The sequence below is a fragment of the Capra hircus genome, chromosome 16, assembly GCF_001704415.2.
Source record: "Capra hircus breed San Clemente chromosome 16, ASM170441v1, whole genome shotgun sequence".
NCBI classification, from domain to species: Eukaryota; Metazoa; Chordata; class Mammalia; order Artiodactyla; family Bovidae; genus Capra; species Capra hircus.
In genome coordinates, this window is record NC_030823.1 from 62843907 (window position 1) to 62866507 (window position 22601).

Here is a 22601-nt window from a genome sequence, read left to right on the forward strand (position 1 = left end):
GCAGTAATGAAGAGAAGGAGGTGAGCTTCCAAGGGGATATGTTGAGTTTGAGTTGCAAGTGTATATGTCCAGTGAACTGGAACTATAATTTTGAAATTTAGAAGAAATTAAAACAATGTAAAGTTGGGAGTCCAACAAAGCCTTGAAAATAGATGAGACTATCTGGGTTCAGTTCAGTTGCTCAATCGTGTCCGACTCTTTGCAACCCCATGAACCACAGCACGCCAGGCCTCCCTGTCCATCACCAACTCCCAGAGTCCACCCAAACTCATGTCCATTGAGTTGGTGATGCCATCTAACCATCTCATCCTCTGTCATCCCCTTCTCCTCCTGCCCTCAATCTTTCCCAGCATCAGGGTCTTTTCAAATGAGTCAGCTCTTGGCATCAGGTGGCCAGCGTACTGGAGTTTCAGCTTCAGCATCAATCCTACCAAATGTACTGATCTCCTTTAGGATGGACTGGTTGGATCTTCTTGCAGTCCAAGGGACTCTCAAGAGTCTTCTCCAACACCACAGTTCAAAAGCATCAATTCTTCACCACTCAGCTTTCTTTATAGTCCAACTCTCACATCCATACATGACCACTGGAAAAAGACTACCTGGGAGAAAGAGGTAAAAGAAACCTCAATACTTAACAAGGAGATGGAAGAATAATGAAGGAATGGGAGGAAGGGGCATCAAAGCTAGGGAGAATCAAGAAAGTGGAGAGTTTTGTTAGAGCAAGGAAGAGTTTCAACAATATCAGAGTCATACACAAATGAAGCTGTCTATGAAACAGAAACAGAATCAGGGACATAGAGAATAGACTGGTGATTGCCAAGGGCAAGGTGGTGGGAGAGGGTTGGATTGGGAGTTTGGGGTTAACAGATGCACACTATTATACATAGAATGGATAAACAAGGTCCTACTGTATAGCATAAAGAACTACATTCAATATCCTGTGATAAACCATAAAGGAAAAGAATATGAAAAAGAATACACATATATATATTTGTTTAATAGAGTCACTTTGTTGTACAGCAGTAATTAACATGACATTGTAATTCAACTATACTTCAGTTAAAAAATGTAAGAATCATAAATTTCTACTTTAGGAGTCATAACTTCTACTCAGAGATAGAAATATGAATACACAAAGGATGAAGGCTAAGATGACCCTATAGGATTCAGCCACTAGGTCAGTTTTGAATCACTTGTTCTAGAATGGGGAACTCAGCATCCAAGATTATGCAGATCACTAATTTAGTTCCTCCCATAGTCTGATGCTGGAAAAGAGGTACTTAGGATTGTGTTGTGATTAGTGGAAAGGGCCCCTGGAGAGATTTACACTCTCGTAGATTCTGTTATTTAACCTGTGGAGTGGCGGGCTTCCCAGGTGGCTCCGTGGGAAAGATTCCACCTGCCTATGCAGGCGATGCAGAAGATGTGGGTTTGATCCCTGGGTTGGAAAGATCCCCCGGAGAAGGAAACGGTAATGCACTCCAGCATTCTTGCTTGGAAAATACTGTGGACAGAGGAGCCTGGCAGGCTACAGTCCATAGGGTTGCAGAGAGCTGGACACAACTGTGACCGAGCACACATACAACTCGTTGGAAAGGTACAGCATCCTGCCTGAGGTACAGGCTCTGTAGTAAGACTGTGTTTACGTGTGTATGTGTCCTCAGTCATGTCCAACTCTTTGTGACACCCAGGACTATAGCCCACCAGGCTCCTCTGTCCACAGAATTTTCCAAGCAAGAATACTGGAGTGGGTTGCCATTTCTTCCTCCAGGGGATCTTTCCGACCCAGTGATTGAACCCGTATCTCTTGCGTATCCTGCCTTGGCAGGTGGATTCTTTACCACTGCATCGCCTGGGAAGCCTCACAGAGTGAGGTTCAAATCCTAGCGGCATCATGTCCCACTTAAGGGAGTGACGCAAGCTGCCCCCCATGTTACTGGGTTTCCTCATCTCTAAGGTGAAGATAATGAATTGCTGTGATTATTGCATGTACAGCATTTTGCACAATGCCTAGTAAACACTCAGAGTGTTCAGTATTACTATTATACAACTAATTGCTCTGCCAGTACCAGATGTCAGTATCATGCCTTCTGAGTTTTAAGTGGTAAAGCTTCGGAAGAGGCTCCTTTCATTAGTCCAGGAAAGGTGATGAGGAGTCCTCTGGCTCAGGCTGAAATGAGCTCTAAATTTTACCCAATGAAACAAACAGAATTCCTCACAAGGAACCCAAAGCAGATTGGAATTTCAGGATTCAGTTTCATATCATTTCTTCTTACGTTTTGTCAACCATTGTACTTCATCATATGCAGATTCAGCATATGTTACTTTCTGGAACATGCCTATGTATAAGATGACCCCCACGTTAGATGACCTATCACTTCTCAAATTCCATTTTTAACACTCAGAAAACGAAGATTATGGCATCTGGTCCCATCACTTCATGGGAAATAGATGGGGAAACAGTGTCAGACTTTATTTTTCTGGGCTCCAAAATCACTGCAGATTGTGATTGCAGCCATGAAATTAAAAAACGCTTACTCCTTGGAAGAAAAGTTATGACCAACCTAGATAGCATATTCAAAAGCAGAGATGTTAGTTTGCCGACTAAGGTCCATCTAGTCAAGGCTCTGGTTTTTCCTGTGGTCATGTATGGATGTGAGAGTTGAACTGTGAAGAAGGCTGAGCGCCGAAGAATTGATGCTTTTGAACTGTGGTGTTGGAGATGACTCTTGAGAGTCCCTTGGACTGCAAGGAGATCCAACCAATTCATTCTGAAGGAGATCAGCCCTGGGATTTCTTTGGAAGGAATGATGCTAAAGCTGAAACTCCAGTATTTTGGCCACCTCACGCGAAGCGTTGACTCATTGGAAAAGACTCTGATGCTGGGAGGGATTGGGGGCTGGAAGAGAAGGGGATGACAGAGGACGAGATGGCTGGATGGCATCACTGACTTGATGGACGTGAGTTTGAGTGAACTCCAGGAGTTGGTGACGGACAGGGAGGCCTGGCGTGCTGCGATTCATGGGGTCTCAAAGAGTCAGACACGAATGAGTGACTGAACTGAACTGAACTGAAAGCCACTTTAATGCAGTTTTTCTCTATTTTGGATCAGGTGAATTGAGACATGGCTCTATTTGTCTTATCTTTTGCTGCTGTCACTGAAAAGTACGCCATTTTCAGAAGACATGAAAAAGATTTAAAAACTATCCCGAAGCACTCATTGTGATCATCATAGCATAATCATCTCAGAAGGCTTACTTAGGATAACTTTCAAGCACTCACAGTTGTGGGATGATGATCTATTAGGAGAATTGTGTTTGATAGCTTGGCCTCTTTTTTATTTAAAAATTATCTGAAACATTGGTTGAGGTCATTTCAGGTTAACATGTCTTCCCCAAATAATAATTTTAAAAATAAAATAATTGAGAAAGTGCTGTGTAACAGAGATTTTGAAAAGACTTAAATGTGGCCTTATATTCATCTTATATTCAAGTATGTATAATAAATGGGCATGCAGAAATGCGTTGGAGTGTAAGCTGAAAATTCCCATGTAGGTTTAAAGTCTGAGTGTCCCGAACTGGGGGAGCCACTGGTTTAGCTCCACTGACCCAAGAAGCTGAGGAAGAATGTTGATTTGTGATCAGTGTTTATGGGAAAGTCAGGAGCATGAAATCAAGATGTTGAGGCCATCCTGGGAACATTTTTTCCCATTTAAGTTCTTAGTGGCTGAACTATTTTGACTTTTATTTTCTCCTAGAGAAATTTGCCACGACAAGATTTAACGATCTATTATAGACCAGTGTAGAAATAACACCATAGATTCTAGAATACTCTAGTCACAAATTAGACCAAATAGATTACTGAATCATACTGAGCTGTGTTCTAGTATAATTCCCAGGTATATGATGTAATATTTGAGCCACACCCAAAGCCAGAAGCTGAGTCTTTTTTTGTGTCTGTGGGTGACTGTATGTCTGTATACATGCCTCCCCAACAAACATGGGCTTCCTTATGTCATAAAAGAAGAAAAGAATGGCTCTTTTTCCAGCACTGATCAATGTGAGGACTTCCTCTCTGTCAGAAGAAGGTGGAGATCAGTTGGGCAAACATATATGTATCCTGGAATTCCTCAGTTTTGTTGACCTCTTTACAGAAACCTGACTGTTTATTTTCCAGGTTTTATTTTCTTTCATTGTGTGAATATGGATCTTCACATCCTAGAAAAAATAAAATTGCAGCTAGATCATTTCCCACACTAACTTAAACATTGGAAAAATGATCAGATCTTCAGCTGTACCTGTATTGGGCATTTGTTATGAAAAGGTTTGCACGTTTCACCACTTTCTTCTTTTATTAACAGCATCATGGACCTAAATGAGAATGACTCTTAAGGGTTCTCTACCGGAGCCTGTCCTCTAAAGTTAAGGAAGACGACACTCAAGGAGGCAAAGTGACTGTCCAAATCCTCATCACTGGCTAGAGCAGAGCTGGGCTCCAGGACATGTGACCCTCATTTATAGATTGGAAAACTAAGGCACAGGAAAGTGATTGCCTTGACCAGAGCCAGGCAGTTAGTAACAGGACCAGATTTCAGTCGCTAGTTTAATGTTCTTTAACAAGATACCTCCATGGCTCATTTCTCATTCTTTTTAAGGATTTTCTTTTAAATCAATTTTCAGAGTTGATGGACTCTTGATCTATTATAACAATATCCCTTACATTTTTAGCTGGGATATCTTGTGTCCTGGCTTTTCAGAGCTCTGTGTATGTGAGTCCTTAGAGTAGCCTTTCCTTTAAAAATGGCAGTGAACAGCAGGGTAAAATCAAGCACAAATTCCAGTTTCTAGGAGAACTGACAAGAGAGCAAATTTCAGATTACTAAGTTTCCTCTTCTGTTTGTTTTTATTTTATCACATAGCTTGTAATTGACCAAGTGGCTCAAGAATCTTAACCACCGGATCGTCAGGGAAATCCTACCTCTGTGTTTGGAATCTATTAAAGCATCGTTGTGTCCAGAGGCTATTTTTCTCTCCCTGGCTGGAGATTATTAGAATACGTTTTGAAGTCTTTCGGGATTCTGTCTGTTTCGTGGCTAGAACATTGACCACTAAGCTTTATACATACTTATTGTTTTTTCAAGTCACTACTCATTTTGCTGTTGGTTAAAGGGGATTTCTAATGTTTAAAGATCATTTCTCATCTCAATAGGCCAGTTTACTTTGTGAGCCCAGTGGATCCAGCGGCACCCCAAAGCAGTGGCTCTTGTCTCTTCCAAGGGGTTGTATGTGGGATATGATAGGAGGGGATCTTCACAGGCTGAGATCTTCAGGGACAGAGGCCAGGCCACAGCTGACCAGGCATGGCAGGTAACGTCATTTATTTATTTTTATGTATTTATTTATTTGGCTGCATTGCGTCTTAGTCGCAGCATGTGGGAACTTCACTGTGTCATGTGGGCATCGTGCGGGCTTCTCTTTAATTGTGGCATGAGGGCTCCAGAGCTTGTAGGACCATCTACAGGGAAGGATCTTCCTTGAAGATTCCACTGGATCTTGTATGGGCTTCTCTCTAGTTGTGGCATGGGGGCTCCGGAGCTTGTAGGACCATCTACAGGGAAGGATCTTCCTTGTAGGAAGGTCTTAACCGCTGGACCGCCAAGGAAGTCCCCATTTCATCCTTTAAAGTGATCTTGAATTTTACGGTTTTCTGTGTGGCTGCTTCTAGTTTTAGCTTCTTCATTTTCTAATTAGAGTAAGAGACTGGAAAGGCACTTCCTTTGCTAAGAGCTGGGATGTAGGACACGTTGATCCTACCTTCTGCTGGAGGTTTCACGGTCCAAATTCTTCTTACAATAACTGTTACCTCTCTTTGTGGATGCATCAGAATGATTGGGTTCCTAAAAGACCATTTAATTCACTGTTCTCACTTTAAGCACCACAATTTTAATTTACTATTTTCAAGTGGATTTTTTTTACAGCAATGAATTTTGAAGGAAAGTGCTATAAAATGCATTCCATACCTTTTCCAACATAGTAATGTACATGAATAAGATGGTCAGATAGCATCGCTGACTCAATAGACATGAATTTGAGCAAGCTCTGGGAGATAGTGAAGGACAGGGAAGCCTGGAACATTGTAGCCCATGGGGTTGCAAAGAGTTGGACGTAACTTTAGTGACTGAACAACAACAACGTACACAAGTTGCCATGTTCTTTTGGCAAAACTAAGAATTCAAATGGTGCCTGCCTGGTAAGCATGCACATACCTAAATGTGTGTATCTTTGTGAAGGAATGTAGTGATAGCAAAAAAATCTGTGGCTAATCTCCTTGTACAAAAATATCTTATTCATGAAAGCAACGAAAGGTTTAAAGAGGAAGAATCATTAGGTAACTTTTTTTAAGGAGCCAAAAAAACACAAATGTAAGCAATAGAAAAACCACATTTAATGTATACTCCATAAAGCATTTTGGTGCAAATCGGAATTTCCTTTTAAACTTTTCTTTATTCAGAGTCTTCATACATGATTTCTTTCCTCTTAGTCCTCACCACTTCAGGGGTCACCTCTAGCTATCGTGGACTCTCTAATGTCCTTCAGTTCAGCCACTTCTTAAAGGGGCAGATGACACCTTTCGCTGGGCCATGTAGCAAGTGCTGAAAGAACACTATGCTCTTTAAGTAGTAGTCAGATGTGCTTTCTGTATTGGGATGCTTTTCTTTGATGATCTCACAAAAAAATAGACATTCCTGCAGCAACTGGCTCAGATAGTAAAGAATCTGCCTGTGATGCAGGACACCTGGGTTCGATCCCTGGGTTAGGGAGATCCCCTGGAGAAGGGAATGGCTACCCACTCCAGTATTCTTGCCTGAAGAATTCCATGGACACAGGAGCCTGGTGGGCTACAGTCCATGGGGTCGCAAAGAGTCAGACATGACTGAGTGACTAACGCTCACTTTCGAAGCAGTTTCTGTGGTCAGAAGGTTGTAGAGTAACAAGAGGGTGATGAACTTTCAGACAGAATCCTCACTGAGATCACTGCTGATCACACCCTGTAGCTGACTCCTGTCTTGGAGTCAAGCCCTTAAAGCTATCATGTGTAAGAGAAGGGAGCCTCTTCTGTATCCTTTGAGTCCTAACCTCTTCCCTCTAAGCTTTGCTAGTCAGACAGAAATTGGCCTCCCCAGCCTTCCTATTCGCTGAGACCTCTTTCCCTGTCCCCACTGTCTGCTGGGATCCTGGTGGGGTGTTAGGAAAGTCGTCTCTCTGGTCTAGTCCTCCCCGGCTGAGTCATCCATATTCACCTGTGCCATTTCTGAGTCTAGATTACAATACCATGTGCTATGAACTTGTGATGAAAGTAGGTGACTCCTTGTAAGCCCTAATCATTGAAAAGGAAAATGTGGTAAATAGTTTCATTGGCTCTCAGTGACTAGACCACTTAGAATTGAAAAGATTTGTCTGTACTCTATCATTCAAAATGTTCCATGGGATTAGAACGGTGGCTGCTGTTGGTCGTCTCAGAGCACTTCACATTGCAGGCTTACTTGTACTGCTTGGGCATTTACCTGTCCTGGAAAACAAATGATCAGGCAGGTTACAGCACCAGCGGTTCTAGCTGCATTGGCATAAAAGGAAGCTGTGAAAAAGGTGAGGCAGAGAACTGAATTCAGTTAAAAAGCTCTTATAGAGGGAAGTGCCTTTTCAGTTTTCTTATTCTAATTAGAAAACGTATTGAGACATATCTGAAGAAGCTAAAACTAGAAGCAGTCACACATAAAACCGTAAAATTCAAGATCACTTTAAAGGATGAAATGGAGACTTCCTTGGTGGTCCAGAGGTTACGAATTCACCTGCCAATGCAGGGGACGAGGGTTCCATCCCTGGTTGGGGAACTAAGATCCCACATGCCTCACAACACCTAAGCCCGTCGTGTAGCAACTACTGATTCTGGAGCTCTCATTTCACAACTAGAGGGGAGTCCGTACAACGTCATGAAAGATCCCGCGTGGCACAATGCAGATCACGTGTGCTGCAACTAAGACAATGCAGCCAAATAAATAAATATTTAAAAATAAAGAAATAAATTATGAAGTGTTCAGATTTAGCTTTAAAATATTTACCCAAGCTGAGAAACAAATGAAACCTTGGAAGAAAAATCTCATGTAGAGGATTTTAAAACTGGAAAATATGAGCATTTTCATCATCTTTTAAAAAATTATAATAAAAATACTCATCTTATCATCTTGAGTATCACAGACATGGAGACTTTCAAGTTTTGCAGATAGGATGATAGCTTCCAATGCCCTTGATACCAAACCGATAGATGTGCCAGGTTTTTCTTGCTTCAGACTTCATAAGTAATGTGCAATTGGAGTATTTGTAAAAATAATTTTTAAAATACTTTATAATAGATTGCTACTTAAAGGACACCCGCTTTAATTGTTTTTGTTCTAAAAATAGGCATTTACCAGATTTTTAAAGTGAGTATGCTATTCTCACCTTTACTTTTATTCACCATTTTCTATTTATTTATATTTTGACTTCTTGATGAAGAGCCTCATTACAGCTGACTTCCCAGAGGTGATGATTGCTGTCTTTGAACAGAAAAGAGTTGTCAGTACATGAGGCCAGTTCTTTGACTCAGAGGAAGGGGATGATATCTAAATAATAATAAATTAAGACTGAATTTTTAGCGTAATTTCTTTGAACAAACAAAAGGGAGGAGGGTGGTTGGGATTTATAGCCCCAACTCATGTCTGCCCACTATGATGCTTTTCCTCTAAAGCAAGAATATTAAGAAGCAGAGGAAGTAAAAACGTAAAATGAAATATAAGTGAAATGAATGGGAGAGAGATGAAATTAGGCTGGAAAAGTAGATAGGATTAGACAGTGGAAGTCTTTGTAAGCAATGTTTAGGAGTTCTGGTCTTTATCTAAAAATTTTTTTAAAGGCATTATAGAGGAGAGATATTAGTAAAATTTGTATTTGAAACAGCTTTTCTGACTATACTGAGTGGAGGGAGGCAAGAGAAGTTGCAGAGGATTCAGTTAGGAAGCTATGCCAAGAGACAAGAGACAGCTGGCATTTGGTCTTGCGTGGCTGTAATGGAGATAGACTTGGATGGGCTTGAGCTGTTTAGAGGATGATATCAATACAATTGGCCATTGAATAGAATATCGGCAAATGAAAAAGATGGAGATCCTATAAGGATAGCTCTCAGCTTTCTGACTTGAAGGGAAACAACAACTTGGTGGTTGTTTTTTTTTATATATTATTTTTTCAATTGTGGTATAGTTGCTTCACAATGTTGTGTTGGTTTCTGCTATATAAACAAATGAATCATCTATATGTCTATATACATACATCTCCTCCCTCTTGGACCTTCGTCTCGCTGCCCTCCCATCCCACCCCTCTAGGTCATCACAGCGTACTGAGCTGAGCTCCTTGTGCGATACAGCGGGTTCGCATTAACCGTCTGTTTTATACACGATAGTGCATATATGTCAGTCCCCCTCTCCCAACTCATCCCATCCTCCCGTCCCCTCTGCCCAGTCTACACGTCCATTCCCTACGTCTGCATCTCTATTCCTGCCCTGCGAAGAGGTTCCATTTTTCTAGATTCCGCATACATGTGTGAATATACGATATTTGTTTTTCTGACTTACTTCACTCTGTATGACAGACTCTAGGTCCATCTTTGTCTCTAAAAATGACCCAATATCATTCCTTTTTATGGCTGAGTGATATTCCCTTGTATATATGTACTACATCTTCTTTATTCATCTGTCAATGGACATTTAGATTGCTTCCTATGGAGAACAATATGGAAGTTCCTTTAAAAACTAAAAATAAAACTACCATATGACCTAGCAGTCCCACCATTGGGCATATACCCTAAGAAAGCCATGATTCAAAAAGACACATGCACCCCAAAGTTCATTGCAGTATTATTTATAAATTTAGTTTTTATATGTTTTGTGTAAAGAGCTTTTGAGACAACCAGTTGAAAATGTAAAGTGGATGGCTGGGTATGAGGATCTAAAATTGAGAATGAATTCTGGGCTAGGGAAGTGTCTTGGTACGTCCACGCCTGTTGTGGTTATTGAAGTCCTTGGCTTGGATGAGAGTTCTAGAGTTCTATTGTGAGAGGCATGGAAGCTCACGATTCAGACTTGAGAAGCACCAACACTTAGAGATGGGGCAAGGAGAGGATCCCACAAAGACTTGAATGGGGTAAGGGAAGAGGTGAAAAGCCAAGAGGAGCCTGGCAGTATGGCGTCATAGTATCCAAGGGAAGAGAGTTTCAACAAGGAAGCAGAAGAAAAGATTCGATGTCTCAGAAAGGGAATGAGAGGCAGAAAATACAAGAAAGGAAACATAAGGCACATACCTGTCTAATCCTCTAAATTAGGAAGAGAATTAAGCACCATCCCTAAGTGGTTTATATGTGGACTTATCCCCAGGAGATTGCAGGTCGCTTATTCTAAACTTGCTGCTATTTAAGTGGTTCAGTGTTAGTGCTCTTAGCAGCTGAAATGGCAACAAGAGCAGCGAGGCTCTACGTAACAGGAGCCAGCACACACTGTCAGGTTCCAACATGACGCTCAGATTCCTAGCTCCTGAGATAGTCCCGCACAGGGGCCAAGTACACTGCCTGTCAAGACTGCCTGATCGCGGCAGCCTGACCTCATGGTCTCACACCTGCCTCGCCCCTGCCCCTCCTTGCACGCGGTGCTAGGCGTGCTGCCCTTCACAATGGCAGCTTCAGGCTCACACACAGAGGTTGGGACATCCTGGCGCTGAAATGGTTCTTCCAATGAAAACAGCAAACTGGAAGTCTCCTGCGCTCCTTCTAACAAAATTGTCATGTTCCTCTCGCAATTCATGCTGTTCTTGTTTCCCCATAGTTTTTATTTTTGGGGGTACAAACATCAACTTTTTTTTTAACACTGAATGCCTTATATGTAGACAATGAAAACTTGATGTATTGATGTTGAGAAAATTTCATATTGGGTCCCTAGAGTCCTGAGAAATTTCTGTGTTCCCATTCCTGTTTGGCTTTTCTTAGAATCAGACCGCCTTCCTTCTTTCCTTTCTTCTGTCTGTTCTTCCATCCATCCTTCCTTTGAGCCAGCCTTTCCTCCAACAGTCACAGTCACAAGCCCTGTACTAGGTACGATGGGCTATGTCGACTGAAAAAAGTACACGCAACCTGAAAGTTGAGAGTTATGTTTTAGTTCATGGAATCTTTTAGAATTTAAACGCAGGAGGCAGCATCTCAAGTCATCCTGAGAGAACTGCTCCCAGGAGGTGGGGTGGGTGGGTGGGTTGGTGGGAGGAGCAGGTATATAGAAATTTTGTAACAAAGGGCAGGTAGCCAGAATGTCAAAAGGTTGTTTTTTTTTTTTTTAAACTAAAGAAAACCAGATATCCCATGTTAAGGAATTTAGCACTTTTCTATATATGGAAAGATGCAAGAGTCAGGACTCACTGAGACCATTCCTTTGATGTGCACCTCATCTGTCTGGGGCCAGTATCCTGTTTTCACATCCTGAGCTCCCTTTCCTTAAGGCTCAGCATAGGGAGTGGCTGCAGTCTGATGGCTTCTAGATGGCAGGTGTTCTTCTTCCTGAGATCTTTTAGAGTTCACTGGCTCACACTGGAGGGCTGTAATCTCTGGTGAATGACTGTGACTTGCTCGTTTACTGATACGGCAAGTAATATTCCTTTTCTCAGATACGAAAGTGAGAAGTGCTATAGAGGAAGTTAGTCATGTACACGAATAGGGATGACTCAGGATAGAAAGTGACAAGTGCTGTGAGAGAGATGGAGATGAAGACCTGTGGGCAATCAGAAAGAGAAGCTCTTAACCGGTTATCACTATGGACCAATGCAATCTAATTTTTGTTCCTAAGATTGCTCTTCTGCCGAGTGAGTTCAGAGAGGGTGGGAGCAGGTAGTGCCCAGGCAAAGGAAACAGCAAGCCTAAAGGCCTAAAGGGAAATAGCTTGTGCCCCCCAGGATTAGTGCATGCCAGGGTCTATGTGTTGGAGTCCAATGAACAAGAGATAGAAAGAGGACCAAGGTCAAGGTGGAGAGGTCCGCAGGGCCAGATCTAGAGGGTTTTGAAAGGAGTTTGGATTTAAAATTTTGTTGTTACTGTTAGAGCGCTAAAAAGCACAGGGGTCCATCATATGAAGGTGGAAATTAGATCAGCTTGGTGAAAAGCAGAGCCGCGTTTTTTATGTTTAGAACAATAGAAAGAGGACTTGCTTGTATACCAATGGTCACAGGAATGCCAAATTGTTGATCCGTTCTCGTAATTGCTTTCAACATTTCCTCTGAAGAATTTAAAATGAGGTCTTGATGAACTGCAGCCCCCGATGCTGATTATTCCAAGACCTTGCCCCAGTACAACCCTAGGAAATATTTCCAGTTTCCTTTCATTCTTTGACGGATACAGCTTGGAAACAGCCTTTGGCCCCGAGCTTCCTGTCCCAAGCGGTTGGATTTGTGTGCTTGGGCGAGGGTGGGAGTGTTAGGTGGGCCCGAGGCGGCCTGCTCACCTTGTTGCATTGTTTGCAGACTTTGCAGCTCCTGGGCTGTGTTTCCTGGTGGGGAGCGTGGGGAGTGGGGGGGGGATCAGCCTGCCTCTGGCTGCCCTTCAGGCTTTTCTAAGAAGTACCTTGAGGGTCAGCAATGGTGTGCTATTACAGTTATTATGATAATAAACGCTTCAGTGCCAAAGAAGCAGGATACATTGCAGTCAGACACAATTACTACCCACGTTTTCCTAGACTGAAAGAAATACAAAAAAGTCTGAGTGGCATGTTCGGCGTACCGGGCTTGAGGTGAACTTGCTGAATCTCCTTTCTTTAGCTCCTGGGGAGCATCCCTGCTGACAGGGCAAGGGTTTAGGGGGAGGGGGTGGAGTGAGGGGATGGTGAGGGGACAGGACAAAACCTTGAAAATGAAGTGAAGTCACTCAGTCTTGTCCGACTCTTTGCGACCCCATGGACTGTAGCCTACCAGGCTCCTCAGTCCATGGGATTTTCCAGGCAAGAGTACTGGAGCAGGTTGCCATTTCCTTCTCCAGAGGATCTTCCCCATCCAGGGATTGAACCTGGGTCTCCCGCATTGCAGGCAGACGCTTTACCATCTGGGAAGCGCTTAGCCACCAGGGAAGTCAAAACCTTGAAAAGATGTCCCTAATTTGGAAAGAGTTCCATAGAAATGAATAGTCAAATAAGGGTAGTAGGTAGGACCTGGTTCCTGTGATACAGAATCGGTGAGACAGGGAGAAAGATTCTGCCACTCTTAATTCCTAGACCCTATAAGTGTTCAGGTCTGTTCAGGTCCAAGTCTGATTTGTTTCTGTATTTTCTCATACAGTAAATAGCTTAATGCCGGATCCTGGACCTATACCTGTCCACGGTAGAATGAGGAAAACTGTGATAACATCATGTGTATGTGACAAAGGACATGTCCAAGATGCATATGGGACAAAGTCCAATATATATTAAATAAGTGTATATTTAATTATTTGGAATTCTCCAGGCAAGAATGCTAGAGTGGATTGCCATTTCCTTCTCGAGTGGATCTTCCCAACCCAGGGACTGCACCAAGGTCTCCTGCATTGCAGGTAGATTCTTTACTGGCTGAGCCACCAGGGACGCCCGTATAAAACATTATGATTCCCTTTATTGAAATCTTGCTGGCTCACAAAGCCCAGTGTTCGAGTACCAGGGCAGTGCCCCTGTTAGATGTGAAGTGATACTTAACTAAATGAATGAATGAAATGTATGTCTTTTCCTCTAAGTATCGTGAAAACTCCATGAAGTCTTGGACAGCTATTGGTTTTTTTAAAAAATGTATTTATTTATGGCTGTGCAGGGTCTTCTTCATTGCTGCACGTGGGCTTTCTCTAGTTGCAGGGAGCCGGGGCCACTCTTCATTTCGGTGCATGGGTTTCTCATTGCAGTAGCTTCTCTTGCAGAACACAGGCTCTAGCTGTGTGGGCTCAGTAGGTGCGTCTCGTGGGCTTAGTTGCTCCACAACATGTGGGCTCTTCCAGGACCAGGGATGGAACCCGTGTCCCCTGCATTGGCAGGCAGATTCTTAGCTGCTGGACCACCAGGGTAGTCCCGTCTGTTGGTTTCCGGCTACCGCTAAATTCCTGAAAACGGTATGGCACATAGGTGCTCAGTCTATATTTGTTGGATGAAAGGGTTTGACAAATGATTCCCAGTGGACCCAGGACATGTCCAAGACCCCCATCTTTATACTTGTATCACTGGCTTTTGTGTCAAGGCTCCCTGATGGAAACTAGACAATATAGTTAGAAAATTTACAGCTGGCCCCAAATTTAGAAGAATAGCAAGTAGATTTCAAAACAAAAATTAAAAAAAGTCTATAACAGATTTAAAGCTAAACAAGGCTAAACAGAAAAAAAGGAAGCATAATAAAAAAACATTTTTAGAGTTTCCTCTTGTTTTAAAATGTGTTATAGGTGTGTGTGCCCAGTCACGTCTGACTTTTTGTGGCCCCGTGGACTATAGCCCATTAGGCTCCTCTGTCCGTGGAATTCTCCAGGCAAGAACACTGGAGCGGGTTGCTATTTCCTCTACTCCAGGGAATCATTGAACCCATGTCTCCTGCGTTTCCTGCATTGGCAGGCGAATTCTTTACCACTGAGCCACCTGGGAAACGTACATAACCCTAGGCTTAAAGAGAAGCCCAACAGAGAGAGAGGAGGGTAGCTTACAAAAGGTTTACCGCAGAGTTCCAGAGTGGAGAGATGCTACCTAAAGACCTCCTGTACTGGAATTATATGAAGGTGTCTCCATTGAAGGCTGTGAATTTTAAAGGAAGAACATCATTTCTTTCATAACAGAGCTTTAAAGCAGAAAGGACAGAAGGAAAGGGAAATGGTTAAAAAAAGATTATAACGGGGTTTTCTATTTTTAAAATAATGCTCTAAAAATACATCACTTCCTAATGAAATTAACTTCTACCAGTAAAATGTTTGTTTTGAATGAAAAAAGACACTTCCCTGGTGGTCTGGGTGGCTAAGATTCCACGCTCCCAATGCAGCCGGGTCTTGGTCAGGGAAGTAGATCCCACAAACTGCAACTAGAAGTTCGAACGCTGCAACAAACATCGAAGCTCCTGCAAGACCCAGTGCAGACAAATAAATAAACAGAATAAGCATAAAATAAATACAAAAAAAGAAAACAGAGACCACACAAAAAGCAGAAAATTTAAAAAGCAATGAGATGTTTGAAATTATTTCGAGATTGTTCCCAAAGGTCATCCAGGGCAGGGAGGGCACTGGCTCAGTGTGGGATCCAACTGGACAGCCTCACAAGGATCGTTGGCTGGTGGATTTAGCTCTTGTTCGTGCCTAATGAGCTGCTCGGCAGAAATTTCACAGCACATGGCAGCTGTGTGGCGCATCTGTTGGAGATCCAGAAAAATCCGTTACACAAACATTCGTTGGGAAAGATTCGGCTTGGCATCAGTTCTGTGAAAAAGCCCTGGGAGTTTGAACTGAATGCAAACTTCATGGGCTGTGAGTTTAGTGAAATGTTAGGCTCATCTGTGGAATTAAAATATCTGGTCCTGCTGTAAGCTGAGCTGTTCAAGCCACATTTGAAGAGCTGTAATAAATTCTGGTCATTTAAAGAAAGGTAGTGAAAATGAGAGTTTGTTCCTAGGAAAGGAGTCAAGATGAAACTAGAAATCGTGACCTGGGAAATGGCTGAAAGTTCTGGACGTGACAGGTCTTCAGCTTAACCTGAAGAAGAGAAGGCTAAAGATGAAGATGGTCCTATCTTCAGATACTTAAGGGCTTGGCTGATGCAGCGCCTTGTAAATGTAAATGTGAGAAATGTCTGAGGAGTCGATAAATAGAGAAGAGATTAGGTGTGTCTGTCTATGTGTTGTTTTCTGCAGAAGAACAGAATGCATGATAAAATTACAGGGACAGAGGCACATTTACAATTGCAGGGACATCCCGGTGGCTCAGTGGATAAGAGTGAGTGAGTGAAGTCGCTCAGTCGTGTTCGACTCTTCGCGACCCCATGGACTGTAGCCCACCAGGCTCCTCCATCCATGGAATTTTCTAGGCAAGAGTACTGGAGTGGGTTGCCATTTCCTCCTCCAGGGGATCTTCCTGACCAGGGGATTAAACCCCGGTCTCCCACATTGCAGGCAGACGCTTTACCGTCTGAGCTACCAGGGAATCCTCTGCTGCCAATGCAGGGGACATGAGTTCCATCCCTGGTCTGGGAAGATCCCACATGCCTCGGAGCAACTACGCCCGTGTGCCACAGCCTCTGAGCCTGTGCCCTGCAACAAGAGAAGCCACCACAGTGAGAAGCCCAGGCTCACTGCAATTAGAGAAATCCTGTGCACAGCCATGCAGACCCAGTGCAGCCAAAAATAAATAAAATAGCAGATGAGTGAGGAAAGGAGGGGGAACAATGAAAAATTATAGTTTAAAAAATAAAATTGCATACAAATAATTTGTAACAACCAGAGCTGTCTCAGGAGGGATGGGACATCTTGCCAGATTAGGAAGAACTGGAGAAGAGGCTGAATAACTCTCCTTGAGGGAGTCATAGGAAGAATACCTACACACAGTAGCAGACCAGAGTCTTGAGACACAAGAGTAACATAGAAAGGTGAGAGCTTTGTGACTGGACACACCTGGGAGCAATTACACCCTTGCCACTTTAGCTGTGTGAGCTGAGGTGAGACACCTACCCCCTCTATGCATTCATTTCCTCATCTGTTGAATGAGGATTATTAAACCCATGTTAAAATGTTATTGCAAGAATTAACTGAGCTGCTGAATGTAAAGTCCCAGAAACATGCTGGTCTCTGGATGGAGGTTCTTGACTTTGCTCAGATTAGGGGCACCCACAGGAGTAACAGAATGAGTTTTAGGAGTTATTGCAATGAAGTCCTTTAAGAAGGTCGGCAGCTATACTTAGCCACCGTTGCCACCTTTGTTCCGCCAGAGCTGGCAAGGCCTGCACAGGCAGCTGCTCTGTACATGTTGCTACATTTGCTGACTTTTAAAATGAGTCCCCAGGGTAAGTCACGGCCCTGGACATTGCCAGAGACAAGTTCTCACTAGGGTTGCATGGCCAATAGAGACAGTGTCTCTGGGGGAAAGAAAGTGGGTTTTGGCAACAGACAGAGGTTCAAATCCCAGCTTTCCACTGGGTCGGGTTACTTAACCTTTGTGAGCTGCATTTTTCTCATCTGAGGCAATACCTCTCTCCTGTGAGTGAGGGACGAAACAGCATAGACGAAGGACCTGATCTTCTTCTCTCAGTGGGATCCTTTTCGACAATCCAGGGAGGTAGAAAATGCAGCCTACGTTTATAAAAGAAATAAGATTCAGAGAGTGGAAGTGATTGCCTGAGGAAGTAGCAGAACTGGTACTTGATACCATTCTTTTAGGCTCATCATCTTTTCCAAACTGTGGCTGAAATATTTGTTGGGGGTCTGCGGTGTGCCAGGTAAAACGCTAAGGATTTCCCCTGTTAACTCATTGGCTGTTCCGGTCCCGCGTGGACATGTTAGTCACCCCACAGTCTCTTTGGAACATGCACAATGTATACTTTCCTAGACACCTGGGGAAAATCCTTCTTAATGGGACTGTGGTTCTTTTTGACTCCTGCTTTTGGGAGAGACCCTTATGGCACAGTGAGAGGGGAGGAAATACCTGTCCAGATAGTCATATTAGCTCTTCAAGCACAGGGATCACTTCTACATTGTTCGTGGGAGTGTAAATTGGTGCAGCCTCTTTAGGAAACAGAATGGAGGTTCTTCAAAAAACTAAAGTTGCTATGTGATCCAACAATCCTGTTCCTGGGCATATACCAAGACAAAACTGTAATTTAAAAGCACAGATGAACCCCTGTGTTCATGGCAGCACTACTTACAGTAGTCAAGACATGGAAACCACCTAAATGAGCGTCAAGAGATGAATGGATAAAGAAGACGTGATCCACACACACACAGTGGGACACTACTCAGCCACAAAAAGAATGAAATAATGCCATTTGCAGTGACACAGATGGACCTAGGATTATCGTGCTGGCTGAAGTCAGTCAGAAAGAGAATGACAAATACTATATGATTTCACTTACGTGTGGAATCTAAAATGTGGCACAAATGAGCTTATCCATGAAACAGAAACAGACTCACAGGCAGCGAGAACAGATCTGTGGTTGCCGAGGGGGCTGGGTTGGGGCGGGATGGATTGGGAGTTTGGGATTAGCAGATGCAAGTGGATAAACAAGGTCCTACTCATAGCACAGGGAACTTATTCAATATCCTGTAATAAACCATAATAAAGGATATGAAGAAGAATGTATATATGTATGTATAACTGAATCACTTTGCTGAACACCAGGAATTAATATAACACTGCAAGTCACTGTGTTTCAATAAAGTAAATTTTTAAAAAAAATTAGCTCCTCAGCCTTGACCATCACTGGAAGGACAGATGCTATAGGTCTTGAACGGATAACACCTTCAGCTGTTTCACAGTCGTGCCAGAGTGCACGTCCCAGCAGTCCTCAGATCTTCTCCAGCCCATAGACTCGTACTATGGGGTTTCGCAGAATTTTAAAAATGAATTCCTTGCATATATTTAAACCAGGACTTTTCACATAAAAATACGTAATATTAGAGCTTTGCTTTGTCTTGGGGGGTCTGGCAGTCTGGCTACCCTGACCGCATGTTGTTTTGTGTTCTCCAAGGCAACACTCCTCCAGCACCGCTTCCTTTAGGTAAACTGAGAACTCCCTCCATCATCGTGCGGCCAATTTCACCCCGTTACCTTTGGCCACTGAGCAGTTTAAACTAGTATGTAGTACCCTGGGCATCGTTTTTATTAATAATAATAATAGAACACCTAGGAGAATTGCCCTGACTTGTTTTCTGTTGACGATGTCTTCTTTTTTTCCCCCTAATCCCTAGTCTGTGATTGCAACGGAAAGTCCAGGCAATGCATCTTTGATCAGGAACTTCACAGACTGACAGGAAATGGATTCCGCTGCCTCCACTGCAGTGACAACACTGGGGGCATTCACTGCGAGAGGTGCAGGGAAGGATTTTACCGGCACAGGGAGAGGGACCGCTGCTTGCCCTGCAATTGCAACTCCAAAGGTAGTTGGATAAAAGAGGGGAATGGGCGGGGGGGAGAGAATGGGAGGAGGGAGAGAGGGGGAGGGGAGAGAATGGGGAGAGGGGGCGGGGGAGGGGAGACAATGGGAGGAGGGGGAGGGGAGAGAATGGGGGGAGGGAAGGAGAGGGAGGGGGAGAGAAAGGGGAGAGTGGGAGAGCAAGGGGAGAGGGGGAGGGGGAGGGGAGAGAATTGGAGGAGGGGGAGGGGAGAGAATGGGAGGAGGGGGAGGGGAGAGAATGGGAGGAGGGGGAGGGGAGAGAATGGGAGGAGGGGGAGGGGAGAGAATGGGGAGAGGGGGAGGGGAGAGAATGGGGAGAGGGGGAGGGGGAGGGGAGACAATGGGAGGAGGGGGAGGGGAGAGAAAGGGGAGAGTGGGAGAGCAAGGGGAGAGGGGGAGGGGAGAGGGGGAGGAGGAGCAGAGAGAATGGGGAGGGAGGGAGGCAGGGGAAAAGAGAGAGAGAGCAGACCAAGAGGCAGATGTTCAGTTTTCTTGAACAGACGCTTCCCAGTTGGTCCGGTGGTTAAGACTCCACAGTACTCCCAGTGCATGGGCACAGGTTCGATCCCTGGACTAGGAACTAAGGTACCCCATGGCACAGGCAAAAGTAAACAAACAGAACAGAAAAATACACTGCAAAACTAATAATTTCCTTTCAACATATGAACATATAATTCTAAAAATAAAGTTTATTAAAAATTTTCTAGAACAACTGCGAATCTACTAGACACTGGTTTTTGTTTTTGTTTTTGTTTTAGCAATTTCAGTCTGAAAGGAAACATGTTTCTCTTAAGGCTAGGTTGTAGGAACCAGCTGTGGTCTTCAGGGCACATTAGTTGGAATTCCAGCCCCAAGAGAGGCACCCGGTGACTTTTCCCAGCAGATGACAGTCTTTGACGTGGAGAAGGAAATGGCTACCCACAAAGAAGCTTGTATTCGTCCAGTGATAGTTCTCCATTTCCATAACTATCCCTTCGACCAACCTCTCAAAAATAAGAGATTAGAAAGATTTGTTTCTGGTGCTATGCCGGGTGCTGGCAAGATAAAGTGAGACTGATAAAAGAGACGGACACAGAATAGGTAGATTAGAATCCTTCACAGGGTTGTGAACAAGAGAAAACAGAACAATAAATAAGACCTAATAGGGTGGCTGGTTCATAGGAGAGCCTGTTTTTGTTCTTGTTTTAAATGGGTCACCCACTGCTGTATTCTCAGAACTATAGGTGGTTTATGTGTACACAGATGCACGTGTCCTGCTGAGGTCATCATGAAAAGTGTTAGTTGCTCAGTTGTGTCTGACCGTTTGCGACCCCAAGGACTGTGGACTGCCAGGCTGCTCTGTCCATGGGGATTCTCCGGGCAAGAATACTGCCGTGGGTAGCCATTCTCTTCTCCAGGGACTCTTCCTAACCCAGGGATTGAACTGGGGTCTCCCTCATTGAGGCAGATTCTTTACCATCATAGTCACGAGCGGACAGTAAAGACAAGTTAGTAAATATAAAGAGGAAGAGAGAGATAAATACTTGGGACTTAAAAATTAAAAACAACTCTTTTTGGCCATACCATGTGGTACATGGAATCTTATTTTCCCAACCAGGGATTGAACCAGTGCCCCCTGCAGTGGAAGTGGGGAGTCCTAACCACTGACCACTAGGAAAGTCCCTAAAGTTGGCTTTGTAAAGCTACCTTATTTGTCTGTTTTCTTCCTTGGCATGTCTATTTCTCTTTGCCAAAAAGCGCTTAATAGTATAATGTGATCAATGTTAATTTACCAAAAAGTTATAGCCTTATGACTCAGTACAGTTCTGTGAAGCCAATTCTTAGCAGCAGCTGAAAGAATCTAAAAATGGGCAGGCTTTGGCCCAGGCATGTCTTGCAAGTAGCGTGCGTTGGGGAGGCTTTGAAAACTGGGGTGACCCCATGGTGATACAAACCCATACGCCAGCCATCATTCTCAGATTCACCAGACTTGCTGCTACCATATGGTTTGAGTCAGATTCGCTCAGTTTTGTGGCTTTGACTCAGCATCCAGAATCTTTGGGGTTTAGTAATTCTCCCTTTGAACCAAAGAAAAATTAAAAGAAAAATGATTTCACTTTAATGGGCATTTAACCTCTCTGACAAGATCGTATCCCTTAGGTGATGCGGCTTTGTTGTGAGTCACTAGAGTTGGGTCATTCCAGGAAAATAATCAGCGTGAATGTGATGAGAAATGTAATTGGCTCAGCTGGAAAGCCTGGCCTGAAGACAAGGCTATTAGTCTGGGAGTAGACAAGGAGCCTGCATCATGGAGCGAGACGGTGAAGAGGCTTTACCACGCCGGCCCTTTCCCACTCTCTAGTTTGTTGCTACCCAGCAACAGTGAGCCTGGTTCTTTCTTTTCTTTGGGGGAAAAGATATCTTGGACTCAGGGTGAACAGCCTAGTAGGAAGCAGTGGGGCCCAGTGATGATTTATGTCTTGTATGATATTAATAGTTAACATGAATTACATGCTTACTCTGTGCCAGGCACTTTTCTAAACACTTTCATCCACTAATTAATTTAATCTTCACAAATAACCCTATGAAGACAGTGCTATTATTTTCATTTTACAAACGAGGTAACAGAGGCTTAGAGTGGGAAGTGATGGAACTTTTCGAGGGCTGAGTGGCACATTGGTGGCAGGGGCTGTCCCCACTGTGTGCCATCTCCGGCTAACTGTTGGCTGCACAGGTCACAAAATCAGTAACAAGAATTTAATTCTCTGTGTGATTTCTGTTTCCCCATTAGCCAGAGGGTATTTTTCACTTGCAAAATATAACTTCCCAAGGGAATTTGTTGTATATTCAATTTCAAATGCAGAAAAATTCATCTTACCAAAAGCTTCCATTGTATGCATGGCAAATGAAGCCAACAGCATTTATAACCCCCAAAATGGTCACAGATTTTGGATGTTACACCAGTTTCTTCTAAATATACCAACTAGACTTATTTTTAGGTGATGATTTTAGGGGCTCAGCATGCTGCGACTCATGTGGTTGCAAGGAGTCGGGCACGACTGAGTGACTGAAATGAACTGAACTGAACAGGGCTGAATTATCCTCAGTTCTTGTAACCCTGAAAACTTTCTGTGGATACTTTGAAATTCACTGTGTGTTTGTGTTTTCCTCCCCTGATGCCTAAATTCTTGAGATCTGCTCAGACATTAATGATGTTGGGTTTGTTCTCTTAATTTTATTTTTTTTAAATATGTACAAGCGATGCAGTGGATTACTCAGACTATAACATTTGAGTTATTGTTTTGAAACATGTCTTAGATAATAATTTAATTATTATTAAATACAGTGATTGAATAATAATAATAATAGTGCTATTTAAAAATGCAAGTGTCTATATTTTTAAAGCATCCTCAAAAGG

The 22601-nt window shown here is 43.3% G+C and overlaps 1 protein-coding gene across 1 annotated transcript in view; it reads left to right on the plus strand.

Moving 5' to 3' along the window:
• LAMC2 (laminin subunit gamma 2) overlaps positions 1 to 22601 on the plus strand; it is a 69921-nt gene that overhangs the window by 3360 nt on the left and 43960 nt on the right. The window contains exon 2 of the mRNA XM_013970345.2: positions 18999 to 19187. Coding sequence (XP_013825799.2) covers positions 18999 to 19187 — 189 coding nt within the window. The remainder of the gene's footprint in view (positions 1 to 18998; positions 19188 to 22601) is intronic.